This window comes from Lethenteron reissneri, chromosome 11 (genome assembly GCF_015708825.2).
Source record: "Lethenteron reissneri isolate LAM-NWPU_2019-01 chromosome 11, ASM1570882v1, whole genome shotgun sequence".
NCBI lineage: Eukaryota > Metazoa > Chordata > Hyperoartia > Petromyzontiformes > Petromyzontidae > Lethenteron > Lethenteron reissneri.
In genome coordinates, this window is record NC_083789.1 from 12,068,764 (window position 1) to 12,084,087 (window position 15,324).

General features: G+C 55.4%; 1 protein-coding gene across 1 annotated transcript; it reads right to left on the bottom strand.

Moving 5' to 3' along the window:
* Positions 1 to 128: 128 nt before the first annotated feature.
* Positions 129 to 15,192, bottom strand: PREPL (prolyl endopeptidase like). Its single transcript, XM_061550122.1, is given in 14 exon segments — positions 129 to 565; positions 567 to 694; positions 4,728 to 4,863; positions 6,075 to 6,224; positions 6,382 to 6,598; positions 7,197 to 7,378; positions 7,741 to 7,986; positions 8,583 to 8,774; positions 9,441 to 9,660; positions 9,772 to 9,901; positions 10,326 to 10,583; positions 11,070 to 11,133; positions 12,030 to 12,170; positions 14,435 to 15,192. Coding segments are annotated over 14 exon segments (2,307 nt in total). The 5' UTR covers positions 14,546 to 15,192; the 3' UTR covers positions 129 to 433.
* Between the last annotated feature and the right edge of the window lie 132 nt (positions 15,193 to 15,324).

Sequence of the window (15,324 nt, forward strand, 5' to 3'; positions counted from 1 at the left end):
CCATGCGTCGGCTGTGCGCGTTTTACGTTTCTGCTATCAAGGCGAGAGCTGGTTAATCAGTCGGGGAGTCCAAGGGCCTGCCACAGGAAGGTGTACTGTTGGGCAACCTGCAATGGAGACGGTGGTAAAAGAGGGGCCATTGCTCATTTTGGCTGAATCAGTATTTTTAAAGGCCAAGCTAATGACTACGGTGCCGCACATTTGACTCGTGGGGACTGAACTGTAAGCAGACGAGTCAAAAAAAACAAGTGCGGGTGTGTGACCATCTGTAGAAAATGGCGGTCGCACTGCAAAAACAGGTCGCTGGACGAAACTAAAGTGCAAACTGCTTTAGGTGTGTGACGACGCTTCACTGCGCTTTAGGGGCGAGCCATCGTACGTGAGGTCAATACCGCATGCCTGCGTGCGAGGTGGTCAGATGTGTGAACATCGATCAACATATTTGCACCCATGCACAAACACCGCACTGGATCGTGCGTGGCCATAGGTTAACTGGCCGGGTGTCGATCCGTGAAAATGCGCTTGTAACGCCGCTTAAAATCACCGTTTTGACGGTGCAGGGTAAGCGCGTATCGACGTCGCTTGAGAAAACGCGTTCTCACCTCGCGAACGTGGCCGTCCAGGTCGTCTGGGCCACAGTGGCCCCCCCCCTCGTACACGCTGACCACCAGCGGCGACTCGGCGGCGGCGGCCTCTGTGGAGTCACAAATCCACGTTTTACGGAGTCGTTACAACTGAAACTATAAACAATGTTTTATTTTACCAGCTGCAAGACCCACCGAGCTATGTACTGGTTCTTTTTCAGAAGTGATCTGGCTATCGCGAATGACGGCTCAACAAAAAGTGGCTTTTCACCTGGAAATTTATAGCAGCAGCCAAATACTCGAAATGCGAAGGGAAAAACCGAAGGGCCCGGAGAAAAATCCACGCGACCACGGCAAGAACGTGCAAACTCAAAATATACGGGCGTTGAGATTGAACCCACTAACCTCCTGCATACCAGGCGAGGTAGTTAACATCTCGCCACCGTGCACAACCTGCCGCTCCCCTGGAGCGCAACGATGGACACCACCGTGCCAAACGACACGTGGCCAGAACCTGACGGTGACCCCGGCGTTTGCCGCTCAGGAAAGAGGCTCGCGGTTTGAATCCGGCAGCCGCCCTGATTAATACTGTACCAACGGCAAAACTGTAACTGTAAAAATAATACAAGTGTTTCCCGGTGCATGTTGGCGATCCCGTGACTTCATTCGCAAGAGTAGGCCATCGTGCGCAGGCGTCACGGGCCAAAGTTGAAAAATGAGCCGCAAGTTACTTCAATTGTGATTCTACGCAGCAGCAATCATCGCGCGGCCTACTTCAAACCCTCCAAGACTGGAACACCCCCCAACCCGCCCAGCAGAGTGACTCCTCGAGTTGAGAGGACGCCCTGCAAAAGACTAATCACCCTGAGGCTGCTGATTAAGTGGATGAAAAAAAAGTTACCTATTAAGTCCAAAGCGAGACCACCGATTTAAATAAAAGCTCCCAACAGTGGATCGTGCAGCGTCCTGATGGACACTAACAAGGCTTTCTATTTTAAATAGAGAACAGGCCAAGCAATGAAGCCGTCGCTCTGCGGAAGGAAAACGAGAGACAGCTCCTTTCACCGTCATCTGTTCGCTGAGCGCTCGCAGCTACGACCGGGCTGACACCATCCCCGCCTGAACACTGCCGCCTGCCCTACTGTCAATAAAACTACACCACGACTTGTAATAACCCCATTCATCATGTAAAACCCACTCATCTTCATGTACGATTTCATAAACTTCTGTACAGTGCTTTGGGAAAGGCACCATAGATACATTTCGATAAGAAAATGAAATCGCGAGGTGTTATGTATTGAGGTTTTTTTTTTTGCTATTTTCTCTAGAATTTAAAGAATATTTTGGTGAAATAATTACATTGGAAGGAGCACCCATTGAAAAGTTCGAACGATTTTAAATGAATCGTGGTCAGTCTTCGGTATTTGTTAGTCCCACCCCAGTGTCACTATTCTTACTCATCAACGTTTTCCGGACTTCCGCCATTTCTGCTCGCCTCAATCTTTATTTTGTTACACAGAAAAATCCCATGTGGCCAGTCGCCGAGCTAGTTGAGGTGACAACTGGCCCCGCAGCAGCCACTGACAGCAACAGAGCGATTGTTGGGGTCGACAGCAGCCCAGCCAGCAGCCAGCCAGGAGACTCGAGGCATCGATTATTGCTGACGTGGAATGTAGCGTGGAGCAAGGCCTTTTTCAGTCCACTGCTCAAATCCCCGGCCTTGCCCCCAACGGAAATCCCACAAATGACCACAATCCGCGGCGAGAACAAGGGGAGGATTCTCCACTCTTTATCTGCACCCATTTCATTCGCATTGTTACTCAGATTGTCTCTTTCACTAGTACTTTTATACGCTTCACGAACCCGATCGGATGCAATCCGCATAACTCCTACTCCGCCCCCGCAACACACAATCGGATGCACGTACAGCAAAAGAAAATTCTGATCGATAATACGTGGTTAAACTTCATGCCCCATGGTGTAAAGTGCAGTCTCCGACCACTATTATCCACTATCTCTGATTATTATCAATTATATCTCTCTTGGCACCTCTCTGTGCTGTAATAAAGGGCCGTTGCCAGAAACGTCGCCCGTTATCAATTTCCTTTTGCCTTTTGAAGCCGCATGCCATTGTCGAGAGGCGTGTCGAATCTTCGTGAAATACTCGGGACCTCCGGAATAACGCACTGGAGTTTCAATAAGGGGAAACCAAACCCAAGCGTGATTCCATGGCCCACGCCATGCCGTTGAACCTCGGGTGGCCGTTATTCTGCAGTGAGTGAGGCCTTCCGGCTCTCCGTTATAACACAGCGACTCCAGTCGCAATTCCCATGGCAAGACACGGGACATCGTCGCTCACCCTGCCAACACCAACAGGCCACGCATAAGGTAGGGGGGGGACCAGGCTCTTCCACCCATGGTGTCGAAACAGAAATTTGTTACAACTCTTTCCCGTTCTGGTGATGTACGTGCACGTCATCAGTTTTCCTCCGATTCCGTTCCGATTACGTACGTTCAAGTCGACGGAACGGAATCGATTTTGGGCGGCATCGGCAGTAACAGGCCACGCGGGATGACGTGTGGCACAGTTTGGTACCAGCTATCGTAGGGTGTGGTCGTGTCGCTACGGTTCTCTGCGGTGAGTACAATGTCTTTAAAAACAGCGGCGCTAGTACATCTTTATAAATAAAACATACGCTGAGCCACGAGCAACTTGCAGACGTCTCAGAACGGGGAAAGGGTTAAAAGCTATTTTGCTTTGAGAAAATAATTAAATAGCACGTACTTTAATAATCCACAACAAACATTACAATGTTGTGGATTTGCTCTCCAACACACCGATGTGCTGAACAAGTAACAAATTGGCATGTTCTGTTTACGTGACAAACCTTACTAAAAGGCTGTGTAGGGTGGTGGCGGGTTTAACAACACATTTATATTTACACGATCTAACCAAAAAAATAGATATTATGGATGAAATTGGTCGTGAAAGCCGACGTGTTAAACAGCACATACTTTACTTGCTAAACAAAAACAGCTAAAGACGAACCCATCGCGTAAAGCAGAAGGCAAACATGCCAAAATAAGCAGCATTCTCAGCCACCTACTGAGCTCGAATAATTTACTAAGAATCCACGAGGAGACCTTGAAACCCTCTCGGTAATCAGCCACGCGCCACCGGGTGGACAGGTAAGGGGGTGTGTGGAGCGTGGATGGATAGGTAGTTTGTGGTTTCAGATTTAAAACAATTTAGGCATTTCGATTTAAAGCTTTCATGACTGCAGGGATTCATCTTCTTGGTTCTTTGGGTAAAGTCACGTAGAAGGAAAATAATAAAATAATACAAATAAATACAAATAAAACATAATAAAATAATTTCATTTATTTAATGTTTATTTTTATTATTTTATTATTTTCCTTCTACGTGTAGTAAGTATATATGGAGGCTTGACGACAGGATCGGAGGCACACTTATTTATTACACCAACACAGTTATCACAGGTCACTTGGCTACAGGGATTCTCGACAGCTAACCCCTCTAACCTATACCAATTCCTCCACTACGGGACTAGGGGAGGCTATCTGTCCCAGCTTGGTTAAGCTGGGATCCCGGCTCCCTGAGTCACCAGACCAGCTTCGTCTGGGCTCTCGGGGCCACGCCACCGGCTTGCCCTGGTCGGCCCTTATAAGGACAGCGAGCCAGGGGAGCTCTGGTGCCTACACTAGCTGGTCTTCCGTCTTCTCTGGTTAAAGCTGAGTCCCGACCTCGAGCCCTCGAGCTCATCACCTTTTATAGGACTCGCCCCCGAGGGGGGGCCCGTGGGGGATACACATGCGGACGTCGGTGCTAGCGCCACCCTTGTGTACGGCCGTAACCCCGCCCCTTGTGTTTGTTGGCCATCCGTGGCCATGCATAATCACACCTCAACATTCGTAGCCATGCGCAATTACACCTCTACATACGTGACTTTACCGAAAGAACCAAGAATATGAATTTAGGCATTTTTAAGGAAAAAGTAAAGATCATTTTCTGGCCGGTTCTTTGGATCGATTCACAGATGGCAGTGTGCTGCGCACCGTGGTTCCCGAGCACCGCCCCCCCCCCCCCCCCCCCCCCCCCGTCGCGTTTCCGCCAAACCTCACCGGTGCCGGCGAGGGGCGGCCACGACGCACGGTGCTCGGCCATCGCCTGGCGCAGACGCGAGACGTAGCGCAGCACCCCGGCCGCCGGCACCAGGCGGTCCCCCAGCGAGCAGCTGATGTACATGGCCGGGTACGCCTGTGCACGCGGGGCGCCACGGCGCACACACAGGCAGGACATGGGGTACACACAGGCAAAGATCCCCCTACCCCGTGTTGACTTTAACAGGCTGCTGGGGCAAGTGCTGCTCACGAGCGCCTATGAACGCCGGCACATGGGGGGGGGGTGGGGTTGGTGGCCAGCACCACGCCCGGCCGCCTTTGTCTGCCCAGGTAAGATATTTACTACACATTGCTACACCAGGTACCCATTTAAGGCCCAAAATCGGTTCAGATAATCGTCGCGGGTGTTGGCCATGAGCAGAAATCAACTCGGGTCACCGGGTTCGTAAAGCAGAACCGCTACACGACCGGTCCCCACACGCACGCACATGCAGCTCCCAGCTGCTCCACGCTCACTTAAGTCGCTGGTAATGTGTTGCTACAGCGACACTCTCACTTGGGACTCTTTTGATTCGTGTAAAAAATGTGATTCAAGACCAACACTCCACACCTGAGCAGCAAAAATATCGTTGCGTACAAACTGGGGGAGCGGTGGCCCGATGGTGCGCACGCCGTGCTACGGTACCGGCGACGCGAGTTTGAGTCTCGGTCACGCCCCCAGCCTTCACCAACGCGCAACGACCAGCGTGGTGAAGTTTGGTCAAAAACCACCGTGACCAGCACGGCGTGGGGGAGACCTTCAACCAGCCGTGGTGGATTGGCCAAGATCTGTGAACTATTATTATTAGAAACCCTTGCAGTGACAGAAGCACAGCATTAACCCAAAACCCAATTAGTGCATAATAGAGGGATTTTGGGTTAGACTGTGTAAATATAAATGTGTCGTTAAACCCAACACCACCCAAAACAACCAATTAGTAAGGTTTTTCACGTTAACAAAACGTGTAAATTAGTTACTACTTCAGCACACTGGTGTGTTGGAGATTAAACCCACAACATTTACAATTCAAGTACTGTGACGTTTCGCTAGTGATTACAACCAGCCTCATCAGGCGATTAGCCAGAATTATGAAGTCTTCCTGTTTCACCACGCTGGTCGGTTTAGGTCTTAAATAGAGTAATGGTGATGTCATCACGGTGATGTCATCACGGTGATGTCATCACGGTGATGTCATCACGGTGATGTCATCACGGTGATGTCATCACGGTGATGTCATCACGGTAGATGGAGTGACCCCCCCCACCCTGTCGCCCCCGGCCTCCCATCACTCTCCGCCGCGCGGGCACCTGCGGCCGCACGTTGGTGTAGGGGCAGTAGCTGCCGATGTGGCGGAGGGCGGCGGCGTCGCTCAGCGGGTCGCCCCACTCGCCCCGCTCCTGCGGCGTGAGGAGCAGCTCCGGGCGGCGCATCGTGCCCAGCACGTCCAGGAAGGGAGCCTGCGGAGGGCACGCAGAGAACGCGTGCCGGGCATTCGAGAAGAGAGCGCTCACAGCTCCACGCGGAGAAGGATTCGGTCAATTTCCGCAACGCGAGTACGAACGGGGCCCCCCGCGGCTAAACGCAGCTCGGCGCTGCGGTGCGGTGCAGGCCGACCTGCAGGACGACGGCGCGCACCAGGCCGGGAGACTCGTTGCACAGAGCGCCGGCCAGCACGGCGCCGGCGCTGGAGGCGGCGAGGGCGGTGAGGCCCGGGCGGGAGAGTCCTCGAGCGTGGAGCTCCGCCAGGCACGAGCGCAGGTCGTGCAGGCCGGCGCGCTTGTGCGCCCCGCGTCCCGCCGCGTGCCACCAGCGGCCGCGCTCGCCACCGCCCCTGCGCGCCGCACAGTCGAAGCCGCTCACTCTCTCTCGCGCTCTCTCTCTCAGCGGCATCTTCCAAACCAGTGTGTGGCGACCAGGGCGCCGCAGTATTTTCGGAAACATAAGAACCTCACTGTCCACAAGCTAGGACGAACGAACTCGCCACGCCGTTCAGTGGCTGCTCCACCCCCCGCCCCCCGCCCATCCCCTCTCCATTGGTCGCACACGCAGGCACGGCAGCAGCAGCAGCAGGCGACCCCGCAGCCGCCACCCCCGGCCCTCCCTCGACTCCCTCGGTCGGCGCACGACGGCGCAATTGGGTGCCGCGGAGATGGAGCCGGCTCCAAGTTTCTGAACGCCGCCGAGTGACGGAGGCCGAGAAGCACTGCTCTCAATGGCACCGGCGACCGTGCAGCGGCGGGTCGACAGAGGGCTGGTTCAGGACACACGCGCCACCGACGCTCGCCACGGCCGGGAATCCAATTGTGGGGGGGTCCGTTACTTGCCACCGCACGATTGCGGCGTTGTTCTTTTTTATCTCTACAACAAAATGCGAGCCCGACGTACCACGAGCGGTGCAGAGTAGCGTGGGGTGGTGGGGGAGGCCTCACCGCACGTGGCAGAACGCGAGCACCCAGCCGGCGTCGGCCAGCACGCGCAGCTCGGGCCTGAAGCCCATGGCCACGTCCACGCCGTACGCGCCGTAAACGTGCGCCAGCAGCGGTCGCCCGGAGAGGTCGCCGCCGGGGGGGTCGCGCGAGTGCAGCACGGTCAGCGGCACTGCCGTCCCGTCCTGCGGTACGAGCGGAACGACGGCGCCACCGAGTCACGGCGCGTTCCCATGAGCCGCACGAGTCGGATGAATTTCGCGTCTCGAAGTGGACCGGATCGCCCACGAGCATTCTGGCCGAGCAGATATATACACGACTGGGAACAATCTCGAACAACCCAGAAAACGTGAAACAGCGAAAATGAGATCGTGGCAAAGGGACCAATGTCAATCGACTCTCCGAACGAATCGTGACGGAATCATCGATTCACCGGCGTTGGGAGGTGGGGGGGCACTGCGCTAATTGTGGGGTGCATTCCGCGCGATGTCCCTCGTTAAAACTCCCTGAAGCCTCCCGTCGGCCGAGGCTCTCTCCCGAGCGGCACCTGGCTGACGGCGTGGAGCCTGCAGACGGAGTAGCCGTCCCGCTCGACGCTCCGCGCGGCGTCCCGTTTCGCCGTCGCGTCCCCCCCGGGGTCCCCGTCTCCCGCGTCCCCCCGGACTCGTCCGCTCGCCACGTCCAGCACGCGGCGCTCGCCCGGGAGGACGGGAGACGAGAGGCGGAACCCAAACTCCTGCGGCCCCCGCTCTGCGCTCGCGTCCGGCTCCAGGACGCAGGCCCACGGGGCCAACTGCTCCTCGCGCACACGCACGGAGACATCGCAACGGCGCGGCAAGGAGAGCAGACATTGAAGGGTTACAGCGGCCGGCATGGCTGAGTACGGAGTACGGTCAAACAAGGACCCCATAATCGATGCGGGGAGGACTTCATCCAGCAGTGGATTGACAAACGCCGGTGAGGTTAACCCCGCCCGTTACATTACAAGAACACCTCCACATTCCTTGGGTGGGAGTGGCACCAGAATTCGGGCACATGGTTTGCGATGGGAATTCAGTCGATTAATAACACACTTTGGAGTTAGGCCTTGACCCAAAGATCAGTTACGAGCCCCTACCGCTGGCTGTGAATCTGCGTGGGAGGGTATTTGGTGGTTCTCTAACGATTTCATTTTGTGGTCACGAGATGGCACATGCGGTTGTTCAATGATGTGAGATCAGCAGTGGCGGCGGTGGTGGTGGCGGCAGTGGCGGTGGCGGCGGTGGTGGCAGTGGTGGCGGTGGAAGTGGTGGCTGCGGTGGTGGTGGCGGTGGCGGGGACAACCGGTCCGTCGCGCTCACGTCATAGCGAGCGAGCGATCGATCGGTGCAGGAGGAGCGCCGCATCCACCTGCACGGTGGCGGCGCGGTCCGGACGTTCGTACGGAACCACGGACAGCGCCAGAGCGCCGCGCTCCGCCGTCAGCGACGCGACGAGGCACGAGTCGAGGAAGTCGACGTCGAGCAGCCGCGAGCCCCGCGGGGGGCGCCACAGCGGCCGCCAGCCCTCCCGGCCCGGGGCCGACTCGCTCGCCCGCAGCACCTGGCCCGCACGCACACACGCAGCGCGACCTCTGACACGTGCCGTACGAGTGCTTCTATTATGGACGTTGAACTTCTTTCGCACCGTATATATAGCCCACCGTGCTAATCGGAAGTGCGGGAGTGCTAGACCCGATGTAAAATTGCTTTGCTTTAATTTTACGATAAAAAAAAAAATGTCTCCACCGTATTATCTGCGACTCATTTTTGTGTGGGAGAATGGCCCGCGGAAGTGGACATCACAGTGCTGCCTCTGAGGACCCTTCTCCAAGTGACACTCTGGCACACACGCACGGTAGAGGGCAGCACTTTCCCACTCGCTCTGCACATCAAGGCGAGGTTCGGTCACGTGACAGTAGTCAAACCGATCTTTTCATTCTTAAAGCCAGAATTCAGCCAAGTTAAGTTCAGAACGAATTTTATATCGTGGGTTTTCCTCTGCAGCCATCAACTCACGTCACTACCCGGTTTAATCACAACTCAATCTGTGTTTGTTTATGGGTCTCTCTGTGTGTCTATGGGTCGCTGTTAGTCTATGTGTCTCTGTGTGAGTCTATGTGTCTCTGTGTGAGTCTATGGGTCTCTGTGTGGATCTATGGGTCTCTCTGTGTGTCTATGGGTCACTGCCGACTCGGCTCTCCGACCACTCAACCACCGCCGCTCCCACCTGGTACTCGTCGCTCTCCGCCAGCGCCGCCAGCACGTGGAGGCGCCCCCCCGCTCGCTCCACGTGGTACGTGAGCCCCGGCGCCCGCTCCTGCACGACGCGCGGTGGACACAGCGGCGCCGCCGTGTCCAGCAGCAGCACCTCGGAGCTGTGGCCTCGCCAGCTGCGGTTCACCGTCACGAACCGGCCGTCGCGCGTGCGCGCCAGCTCCACGAAGCAGCTGCGCGACACGGGCGGCGCCGAGGGTCACGCGGCGCCGGCGGACGAGGGGGTGGGGGTCACGGGGTCAGATCCGGGGTGCGCCGGGTGGCGGCGTGGGCGGCGGGGTCACCTCTCGTCGTGCTCCTGGAATAGCCGGTGCGTCACGGCGCCGGCGTCTCCCAGCTGCAGCGCGCACACCGCCCGGGGGATCAGCTCCTCCGCCGCCTCCGTGTAGTAGAGCACCGAGTCGGTGGCCCACTCTGACGCACAGAGGGAGGCACTGCGTCAGCGCTCACGGTGGCGGCGACGCCGGTGATGTCTGTGTACGTCCCGGGCGGAGGAAGCGGCGATTCTCGTGCGTCGGTGCGCTTGGTGCATGTCCGCGCGCGTTTGTGCGTTTGTGGAAGTGCGTGCACGTCTGTGTGCCGTGCCAGCTGTCACAGGTGCTCGCCAACGGCACTGTTTGTTAAAGGCTACACGGGGGATGTTTATTTTTGCATTTGCGTCAGCGTGCGTACCCGTGTCCAAGCTCAAGACCTAACATTCTTCCTCTGCCGATGACTCACCACCTCCTTAAACAACAAACACGGCCACTCGCGACCACGCGGGCCGCGTTTCGACCCCGCCACACAAATCCCCGTCGCATCCCGGACGCTTCCCCCGCGCTCGGGACGAGCGGCGCACCGACGGCCGTGACGCTTGGCAGGCAGCACAGGAGGAGAGCGCCGGGCGAGCGGCGGCGGCCGGCGCGGCCGGGCCCCGGCAGCGCCAGCACGAGGCACGCGAGCGCGGCGCTGCCGCCGCAGGAGACGGTGAGGGCGAGGCGCGAGCGTCCGGGGGAGAGGCGGAGGCCTCGGAGCCGAGCGTCGCGCGACGTCGCGCCGGGCGGGGTGCGGTCCAGATCGACGAGGAACTCCTCCGGCCCGGCCCCCACGCGCGACGCTGCCGCACGACACGACGATATCGTTATTTGATGCTGCTGTTGCTGCTGCGCCTTTATACAGGAAAGCCTCACAAGCCTCTCCGTTCTTAGGAGGGTCATGCCAAGCGTTTGCAGGGGGAGGGGGGGGGCGGCGATGTTGGCACTGCGTTATTTCGAGTATTTTCCAGTTGTTTCTCAGCAGTGGGATATTTGGCCAACACCGGTTACATTGTACAGGGGTTTTTGTTTTGTTTGAGCTATGGGAGGAAATCCACGCAGAACAGCGGAGAACATACAAACGCAACACACTGAGAGGCGCCTTAGTCGGGAATCAACCCAGGAACTTCCCGCTGTGAGGCGCAAGCGTTACCACTGTGCCACCCCCCACCCCGCCACGGAGAGGTGTCGATTACGAACGAACAAAACGGAAGAAAACGCCTCCGAGTCGTTTCGCCGCTAAACTCGGCGCTGCTGTTGTGACTCGGTGCGGGCTGCGTGGTGGTCACCTGCTTGCAGCGCTCGTCGGTAGACGCGGCCCTGCACCTCGTAGTAGACGTGGTCGCCCACCACCTGCACAGTTGAGACTTCATTTGGATAGAGATGCGAGCAGCGACGCGCGCGAATCGTCCGCTTCGGAAAAAAACGTGAGCCGATCGTGGCTTTCCATCGTCACTATCGTCGTCAACATCGTCGTTACCGTAGTCATCACCGTCGTCACCGTCATCACCATGGTCATCACCGTCGTGGTCACCATTGTCATCACTGTCATTACCATTGTCGTCACCATCGTCACCATCGTCGTCACCATTGTCATCACCAGTCATATTTATTTATAATGCACAACTCCCAACACACGTCTCAATGCATAACCTGGCAAACATCTTCATGCAGCACTATGTATATAGTGCAAAACAATGTGCGCTCACTAATCGCAAGTTGCCTTTGTCCTATTGCAACTGTCTCCTCTACAGCCTCCATACATCCCTCACCTCCACACATCCCTCAACTCCCCTCACCCCTCACCTCCACACATCCCTCACCTCCCCACATCCCTCACCTCCACACATCCCTCACCTCCCCTCACCCCTCACCTCCACACATCCCTCACCTCCACACATCCCTCACCTCTCCACATCCCTCACCTCCACACATCCCTCACCTCTCCACATCCCTCACCTCCACACCCCTCACCTCCACACCCCTCACCTCCACACCCCTCACCTCCACACCCCTCACCTCCACACATCCCTCACCTCTCCGCATCCCTCACCTCCCCGAATCCCTCACCTCCACACATACCTCGTACTTCCCACCCGCACTCATAAGTGAGATCCCAGCGCTCCGATCCCTTCCCTGGCTCCCAATGCAATTTGGGATCGGCAGCGTCTCGGGATGCGGTCTCATCGAGATGCCGCGTTGCGTCACCGCGCTCCGAGTTGCGTCGCGATCGATCGAGGCACTCTCACCGTCGCGTCGTCGTGCTCGGTAGTGAACCGTGCGTAGGCGTCCTGCAGCTTCTGCCGGATCCTGCGGCTCCTGCTCCGGTCCCTGTCGAACACTCGCTTGCAGTTCCGCGCCTCGCTCTCGAGCAGAGCGGCGTACTCCTGCTGCCACGCGTGCGCGGCACGAAGCGCCCGCGAGTCACATTTGCCCGCACCGCGTGTTCACGTGACCAATTCAGAGGCGACCGCGTGGCTCGGAGGTCAAAGACGGTGAGCCGGGACCACTGAGATTCTGGGGTTTCAGCCGCCTGTGGTTACATCAGATTCTCAAGCGCAGAGAGCTGATGCTCTCCGTCCGTTCACCAATGACTGCACAAAACACCCATTACATAATATATTAATCTGAGTTTAATTATGTTACAATTAAATATCGGTTTGGCTGCCATATAACGAACATTACTCTGTAGTGGGGCGAATGAGAAAGTGCTGCCCTCTATCGTGTGGAAACAAAGTGTCAATTGAAAGGATCTCAGATGTCGCTCTGCAATATCCACTTCCGAGAACTGTTCTTCAACACGCAGGGTCACAGTAATCTCCGAGAGATCCAAATGAAAACTTCCGTCTCATGATGTGACACCAAAAGCACGTAATTTCATACACAAAATTTACATTATTGGCTCATAGATGAGAGAATAATTTGACTGTGTCGGACAAAGTAAAAGTGTACAGTAATGCAGGGATGTGCGGTCAGGGGAGGCAAGGGAGGCAGGGGAGGCAGAGCCTCACCTGTCATACTCCAATGAAAATAGCTGTTACAAAAAGTAAAGAAAAGAATAATCAAACAAAATAAATATTAAGATTTTTCCACTGATCTGTTATAAATGTCATTTCTGTACGATTCCAATCATTTTTAGTCAAAATCACCAAATTTGCGGAGCTCCGCTGCAAATACAGGAAGAGACGAGAGGTGAGGCAGCGACGAGCTCAGCCTCCCCTCTGATTGCGCAACCCCTCAGTAACTGGATGGAGTGCGGGCAATAAGCGTGTGCCTGTTACTATCTCAGTATGTCACCAATGCAATGTTTGTAGACCCCTTCATTTCATGTCCTCGGCTTCCATAATCCAGGTAACTTATTTCACGTATGTGTATAAAGATATTTAGTCCTGCTGGTCTCTGGAATGAAAAAGCACCAGGGGAGGCAGCCATCACATCTGCCTCACTGAGTCGGGCGTGTCTAACACGCCCCCCACAGTGAGGCCACGCCCCCTCTGCGAGGCCACGCCCCCTCTGTGAGGCCACGCCCCCTCAGTGTGTGAATCTGGCTCTGACGAGCCAGTGCCTCCCCAGCCATTGACCTCACCGCACGTCACTGCAGTTCGCTTCTGAAAAAGAGCTGAAATAGCTGTGGGCCTTACCTGGTAAAAGTTAATAAAATGTGTTTATATCATGGGACATTTATTGGCAGTATCAATATGTAAGAATTGGTTTGACCCTTTCTGGTAACAAAACAGGTGTTAAGATACTTTTTGATTATTTCGGTAAAGTCACTCCCACCTGAAGATGGTTGCTTGTGTGGCGATCGAAACGTCGTGATCTATTATTATTAAATCATTTATATTAAGTTCACTTACTTGCTTGCGCGCTTACGACCGTGCAAATCTTTCGGTCGTTTTTTAACCCACTTCCCGCGATCCAATCGAGCTGACATTTTGCACACAGACTCGTTGTGCGTGACAATTTATTTTCGTGAAATTTTTTTTCCATAACTTTACACTTTTTAGGAATTTTTATTATATTTAAATACCAATTGCTTAATTGTGGCAGGCAATCATCTGACCCATAGGTGGCAGCCATCTCAAGCCAGAGGACGAGAGGACTCTAGCCGCCACGCATATAAAGGATTTATAGTGAAAAACTTAGTTTTTACGGGTTAATTTTTTTTTCTACCTACGTGACTTTATCGAAAGAACCAAAGAGTATGGATCCCTGCAGTCACGAAAGCTTCAAATTAAGGTGTTAAAATGTTTAAACACCAAACAGAAACATTTTGCAAGCAATCCTGTCGCATTGCATATATTGCCAGAGCATGTTTGTTGTTTGCATTCTAGATTTGAAGCTTTCGTGACTGCAAGGATGGATACTCTTAGGTTTTTTTCTTCGGTGACTTTACCGAAAAAAACTTAAGAGTATGTTGTTTGCATGTTCACCACAAGTGCGTGTGGTTAGTGCAGACATGATTCAGTACAACACGATTGCTGTTTGGTGCTTTAACACCTCCTGTTTAATTGCCAGAAAAGGTTAAAACCAATTATTATCTTGAAAAAAACAAGTTTAGAGTCCTTCCCCCCCATTTGTCGCTCCGTCGCATTGTCAAAGCGTTTCTCTCCCATCGCCCTCGGCGCACCGTGTCCACTTCTCGAACGTTTACCGGCGAATCGCCGCCGCGATCGGCGGCAGCGGAGAGCGCGCGGCCCACGAAGCCGCCGAGTCGGAGGCGAAGTGCGGGGAACGAGGCCCGGGCGACGTGCAGAGGCACCATGGCGCCCCCCCCCCGCCCGCTGCTGCCACCGCACGGAGTCTCTTCTGTACCGAGTCGCGTGTCTTCGTGTGTTTTGCGACGATGTTCTTCGATTTAGCCAGGCGGGCGGAGGCGAGGCGGGAGCGCTCCCCGGTTGGGGTGATGCTGCAAGCAGCGGCTGGAGCGGAAGGGCGAGGACTTAACGATTCCGCCGATGGGACTAAGGCGCAAGCTATTGACGTAGATTGTACGTTTTTAAAAAGTATTATTTAGGTGTTTGATTCACTTCGTGGTTACTAGTTGGCAACGCCTATGGCCACAATGATCATGGTTATGGTCACGACGGTGACATCGGTGCTGTCGGTTGAACACGCTTCTTCAGGGGGTGGCGTGGTCGAGTGCGGTGTTCACGACGTTCGTTAAAGATGCCAACAGCGCCCCCGCACCCTGCAAGACTGGATAACGAGTGCGGGCGAGGGGAGGTGGGACGTTATGGACTTTGTGGATCGTTCAAGCCCGCGCACCTCCAGCCTCAAGCCCGTCCACGCTGCACCAACACGTGCCGGAAGCGCCGCGTGCGCGCCGCCATGTTTGACCGGCGCGGGGCATCACGGGTAACGTGCAATGTTGTTGTCGTGCAGCTGGCTGGAGGAACTCGGAACTAAAAAAAAAACTCCGCGGCTCCGGAACTATTAACGGCGACGGATTTCCGAGTTCCTCCCGGAGGTTGCGTACGGGAACCGCGTGGGAGTTGACGGTTGGCCATGTTGGGTGGGGGTGATGGGGGGTGGGTGGGTCGT